At 53.6% G+C, this 6000-nt stretch overlaps 1 protein-coding gene across 5 annotated transcripts in view; it reads right to left on the reverse strand.

Annotated features, from left to right (window-relative positions):
- Positions 1 to 2965, reverse strand: part of DDR2 (discoidin domain receptor tyrosine kinase 2) — a 149868-nt gene extending 146903 nt beyond the window's left edge. For 3 of the 5 annotated variants that reach the window (XM_038586247.1, XM_038586244.1, XM_038586246.1), the window contains exon 1: positions 2312 to 2533. In XM_038586247.1, coding sequence (XP_038442175.1) covers positions 2312 to 2317 — 6 coding nt within the window. In that variant the 5' untranslated portion in view covers positions 2318 to 2533. Of the gene's footprint in view, positions 1 to 2311; positions 2534 to 2834 lie in introns of those variants that run through there. The other 2 variants (XM_038586245.1, XM_038586249.1) reach the window with 2 other exon arrangements.
- Between the last annotated feature and the right edge of the window lie 3035 nt (positions 2966 to 6000).

Raw genomic sequence — 6000 nt, forward strand, 5'->3', positions numbered from 1 at the left:
GTTTGCAGTGATCATCGTTACAGGAATGGGTATGGTTAAGCCCTTCCCAGCCTCCAGGACACACTCCTGTCCCATATCTCGTCAAACAAGAACACTGGGAAGTCCTGCCGTCGTCCCCGGGTAATAAATACAGAGGCCAAGGTGCAACACTGCCAGGAGGTAAAAAGTGGAGCCGGCACCTGAACTTGGTGCTTCCGACTCTAAACCCCAGGCTCCTTGCACGGCAAAGGGAAGTATTTAGGGAGCGCGCAGAAGGAAGCCTGCAGGGGTGCCCACTTGCAGCCCCTGTCTGGCACCAGATAAATACGCAGCCACGTGCACAGGGGCGCACCCCGCAAGAGAATCCGAATCCGTCCCGGCCCAGCCTGATGCCTTCACCTCCTGGCCACGGAGGGAAACGCGGAATTCGACCCGGAAAGTAACCACAGGCGTGTGTGGAGGGGTGAGGGGGGCATGACCGCCCAGGGACTCGAAGCACAGATTTCAGCTCTCATCACAAGGCAACGCTTCTGTGGGGCGATGTGCGGAGACGGACGGGGACTGAACGAACCGTGGTGATCACTTTGCAAGGAGTACAAATATCCGGCCGTTATGGGTATACCTCAATGTAAGAAAGTAAAATGCAAAGGATGTTTTAAAAAAAAAAAAAGAGCACAGGCTTTAGAGTCCGGCGTACGTGAATTTCAGACTTCTTAGCTGCATTTCCTTGAGCAGCCCGCTCCGCTTCGCGGAGACTCGGTATCCTCACGTATGAGATAGGAATCGCGTCTTAGGGAGCTGAGGATCCGTCCAACGCTGCATACTGAGCTCTGAGCGTGGAGCCTGGTGCATAGTAAGCACTCGGATGTCAGCTCCTTTACTTTCCACACACACACACACACACACACATGCACACACACAACCAAATACAGCTGACCCTCGAAAAACACGGGTCTGAACGGCGTGGGTCTGCTGATACAGATTTTTTCTGATAAAAAAAAAAAAAAAACGTACAGTACTGCTAATGCTTCTTCCTCTTCCTCATGATTTTCTCGATAACATTTTTCCTCCAGTCGACTCTATTGCGTGAATACGGCACGTAACAGACACACATATGCGAACACACGACACACAGTCCACGCGCTAACCGACTAGCTGTTGCGGGCAAGGCTTCTGGTCCACAGTGGGCTATCGGTAGGTAAGTTCTGGGGGAGTCAGAAATTATACATGAACTTCCGACTGCAAAGAGGTCGGTGCCCCAACCCCTGTTGTTCAAGGGTCCCCTGTGTGACCAGAGATACCACGAGCTGATGAGCCACCGTTAGCATCCTCCATGGGCAGTAACGAGGGTCCCTGTGGGGACTCGTTCATTGAAGTGTCCCCATAGTCTCGGCCACGAAATGAACAAGAAAGTAGAGGTGGGGGGGGGGGACGGAGGGCTGCATTCGAGGCGAGGGAAGCCCCGATTCCAGGCCCACCAGCGTGCGCGGCGCGGCCCCGGCATGTCAGTCCTGCTGCAGCTGCGGATCAACGGGCTGGGTGCACCTCTGAGGCTCCTCGCGGGGCTCTAACTCTGGGGAAGGGACGCAGAAAGCAGAGGGCAAGATGGTGCTGACCCTCCACGGGCCCGGACAGGGCGAGCACCCCAACCCCGAGAGTTTCAGCTGCTTGGATGGGACTCCTGAACATCAGCCAGGACGCAGGGCTCCCAACTGCAAACAGCCTCGAGCTGCGGGGTAACAAAGGGAAAGGCACCCCCGGGCCAGCCAGGCGGGGTGAGAAGCCCCGCTCCACACGGGCCCCCTCCCAGCCACCCGGCCAGACAGCCCGCAAGCTGCCCTGCTCCCAGTGGAGTTGGCGACGCTGCTGAGAAAACGAAAGTGCAATCAGTTGTCCTCTCCCGGACTCAGGACCCTCAGGCACCGCGCTTACTGCACCCCAAAACCAGCTCCCGCGCTCGGCCTGTCCAGGCGCCGGAACCAGCGGTGCCGTGGGCCTGGCCTGCCTGCCACACGCCACCCCGCCGTGCCCTGCACTGGAGCTGCGACTGAGGATGCGGCTGGTGGCTCCGGGCCGGGCGCTCTGGCTTCGGCTGCTTTTCTCTTCCCTCCGTAAAGATAAATCCAGGACCCCTCCCTGCACACCGTGAGAGCTTGGATCTCTCGGGTCTACGGCGCCCCCGTTCCCTCCCCGGCCTCGCCTGGCTCCAAACCCCCCTTCTGCCTCCTTTTGAAAACTTTTCCTGAGCCATCAGAAGCAAATTCAGAGCTTTCGTTTTTTAGAAAAATGGGGGGGTGGGGGAGAGGAAAGAGAAACAAAAACAGTAACTTACGTTCATCCAGGAGTACACAGATTGGGGAAGAAGAAAACAGAGTTTATAATCCACTGCGTCCCCCTCCAACCCCCCCCAAAAAAAGAATCTGTTGTGAAACGCTTCTTTTTCCACTTTGCCGGCGAAGGAGCCCGGCGGTAGGCATACATCCACAGGCTGATGCAAGATGCTTTGAGAGAAACCTCACATTCTGAGGATTCCTGGGAGAGCGCCAGGGATCCCAGCATCCAATATATTGCACATTTGGTTTCAATTAGGAAGGGGGTTGGGAGGGGAGAAGGAAAGTCACCAATCAGAGCTGTTTTCTGTTTAGAGACTATTTCTTTTGACCCAAGGGACCACGGGCAAAGCTATAATTTACAGCAAAACCCATTCATAGAAGAAAAATATGTATAACCATAGGACAGAATTAAAGACATAGCTCTCTTCCGCCTCGTCCCCACCGCATCCATCCCCAAGCCCTCCCCCGCCACCGAAGCCTCGGTCCCCACCCTGTCCCCCCCCCCCACCTCATTTTTCTTACTTGAGCTGAAGTTATAAGCACAACTGAAGGTTTGGATTCCCTTCCAGCTGAAGTTTCCAGGACAGTTGGGTCACACACATGGAGTTGATCTTTAGTGTTTTATCCATGAAAGCCCAGAGCTGAGCCCTCCCCCAGAAAGATTGGACTTAATCCCTCCCCCCTACTCCCTCTCCCACCAAAAAAAAAAAAAACTGGACAGCTCTCGGGTCTAGAATTCCTATTTTCTTTCCACTCAATTCCCAGTTGGTTATTGCCTCCGAGGGTCTATTGCTGCCTGGGATTCGTGCTGCTGGTTGAAAACACAAGCTTGTACAAAGACCTTCTAAATTATTTTGAAAACCTTTTTTTTTTCTTCCTTTTCCGCTTCTCTCCCCCTCCTATCCGTGGCCATGGCCAGAGATCATGTGAAAGGGGAGTGTAGGCGGCAGGGAGAAACCCTTCCTCGGCTCCCTAAATGATAATTAATAATCTTCGGCATCCATCAGGGCTCCTGTCCTTAACCCTTCCCAGCCTGGATCATTTCTGACCAAGGCCAGGCTTGGGCCGCCCTGGAGGTCCTGATGGTCCGAGAGCACAGGGAAGGAAAGGCAAGCGGAGACTCCAGGCCAGGAGATCCGTGGAGGAAGGTAGATGGCAACAGAGAGGTTCTGAAGGCCTGACCCACCTGGAGGGACTTGCTTCCTCGGGGCTCTGGAGCTGTGACCACCTGGCCTCTGCTGTGCGGGCAGCCACTCGGGGGCTGCATGGCCCCCCGGCGGAGCACGAAGAGAGGCAGGGCACACGGGAGACAGTGAGCGGAAGGGGATCGTGGAACTGCATTCTCACAGGGAGCGAGGAGCAGGAGGGATGGGGGCCAGGACACCTCCACGGGGACGGCCACGAAGAGCCCTCACGCTCACTCAGAGACAGGCCTTCCGTGGCTGTGCCTCCCTCAGAAGAGGACACAGCGAGCCTGCAGGCGGCTCAGGGGGGCAGCCACAGAGGGGACCCAGGGCACAGAACACGACCCAAGAGAAAAAAAACTAGAACTGGGGCTATTTTACAAAGAGGAGAGAGAAACTTTGTAAGAAGTCTCTTCAATTAACTCAGAAAATCTGAGGTCACGTCTGACGGCGACTCAGGTCACAATCTTTGGCTTAACCCGGGAAACATGTATTGAGCACTTAGGGCACTTGGCTGGGTGCTTGTCCGAGCCAACACCAGGCATTGGTTATAGAAACGGTCCTAGATTCCTCCCCCGTGCTCAATCAGCGGTGGAGCGTCTGCCTTGGGCTCAGGGCATGACCCCGAGGTCCTGGGATCGAGTCCCGCGTCCGGCTCCCCGCAGGGAGCCTGCTTCTCCCTCTGCCTCTGTCTCTGCCTCTCTCTCTGTGTCTCTCGTGAATAGACAAATAAAATCTTTAAAAAAAATAATAATCCTCCCAAATATCTCTGTCTATAGTGGTTTCTCTCTTTGGCATCGCCATAAAGAATGCACCTTGAGGATGACCTATGATTTCACAGATGCAGTGACAGGTCAAATGTGGAAAACAGTGTAGTAATTCCACAAATTGGGAACCTAATAAAGAAGAGCTGCTCCCTAAAAGGATGTAGCCCCAATCACCAGCTCTGAAGGCCGTCCTACCCCACGGGCAGGGTGTCTTGTCCACGTGTACGTAGAACCAGGCTTCCAGCTCCAGCCAGCGATGCTGAGGCTCCAGAACCCAGACGCAGGGGGTTCTGCATTGAGGAAAGATGGGCAGCTCTGTCAGGTGTCTACGGGCACACGCACCAAGGGGCCCCCCGGGAAGAACTAACTCACCGAGTGAAGAGAGACCCGAGGGACGAGAGACAGCCCCAAGTGCCACAGAGCGGTGTCAGAAGACAGGAGGAGCTCTTAGAAAAATACCATGTCCATCGCTTAGGTTATTCTCGGCCGAATCTGAGGTCAAACCTTGAACTCTAAGAAGATGTTACCCCCCTCCTCAAAAAAAAAAAGGCAAGGAAAAGCTGAAAGTGATGTTTCACCAAAACATTTGGGGGCCATTTAAAGCATTAAGAGGAATAATGAGATTGGAGCCTCCGTTTTGGAGGACAGTTCGGGTCGGGGGACAGGGAGTGTTTCCTCAGCCTGGATAACAGCCTTTGCCCCAGGAAGCCAGGGCTGGAAGCAAAGAAAATGCAGAGGCCGCTGCAAAGCCAAGAAGAATCATTCATGGAACACACAGGGAACACTTCTCGGAGACTCTCAGAACTGTCTGATGGAGTTTTGAGTTGAGGCCGGAATTCTTGAAATTGTGGGAACAGATGCGGAGAAATAACCATTTTGCTACTCTTGTGTGAGCGGACTTTGCCCCCCTGGCTTGGCTCGGGCAACATGAGTCACTGCGATCAGAATCACTTACGTGGGCCAGCCCGGGTGGCTCCACGGTTTAGCACCGCCTTCGGCCCAGGGCGTGATCCTGGGGACCTAGAATCGAGTCCCACGTCGGGCTCCCTGCATGGAGCCTGCTTCTCCCTCTGCCTGTGTCTCTGCCTCTCTCTCTCTCTGTTTCTCATGAATAAATAAATAAAATCTTAACAACAACAACAAAAAAAAACATCACTTACATGGCACAGGAGCGAGCACCTTCTAGTCACGAGGGCTGTGTCACGCCTCGAACGAACTGCTGATGAACGGTATAGAATCCCACTACCTGGGGATCCCTGGGTGGCGCAGCGGTTTGGCGCCTGCCTTTGGCCCAGGGCGCGATCCTGGAGATCCGGGATCGAGTCCCACGTCGGGCTCCAGGTGCATGGAGCCTGCTTCTCCCTCTGCCTGTGTCTCTGCCTCTCTCTCTCTCACTGTGTGCCTATCATGAATAAATAAAAATTAAAAAAAAAAAAAAAGAATCCCACTACCTGGACTTTACTGAAAATAGGGGAGATCTATCTGGAGTGAGTAAGATGTGGTATTAATTAGAAGTAAGGAAACGTGCTGGGTGACTTTTCAAGATCTCTTCTACCCTACAAGCCAAGGTTCAAGTGAATACGAGTGTCAGAAATGGAAATAACTATGGTATTTCTGTCTCCAAATGGGGTTGGACATCTTTGTGATACTTTAGGAAATAAAATAGAAGGTGGAAGTAAAGGGTGTCACTAACTTAGTTTAAGACCTACCCACACTAAAACACGATGAAATATTCAC

This window comes from Canis lupus, chromosome 38 (assembly GCF_011100685.1).
Source record: "Canis lupus familiaris isolate Mischka breed German Shepherd chromosome 38, alternate assembly UU_Cfam_GSD_1.0, whole genome shotgun sequence".
NCBI lineage: Eukaryota > Metazoa > Chordata > Mammalia > Carnivora > Canidae > Canis > Canis lupus.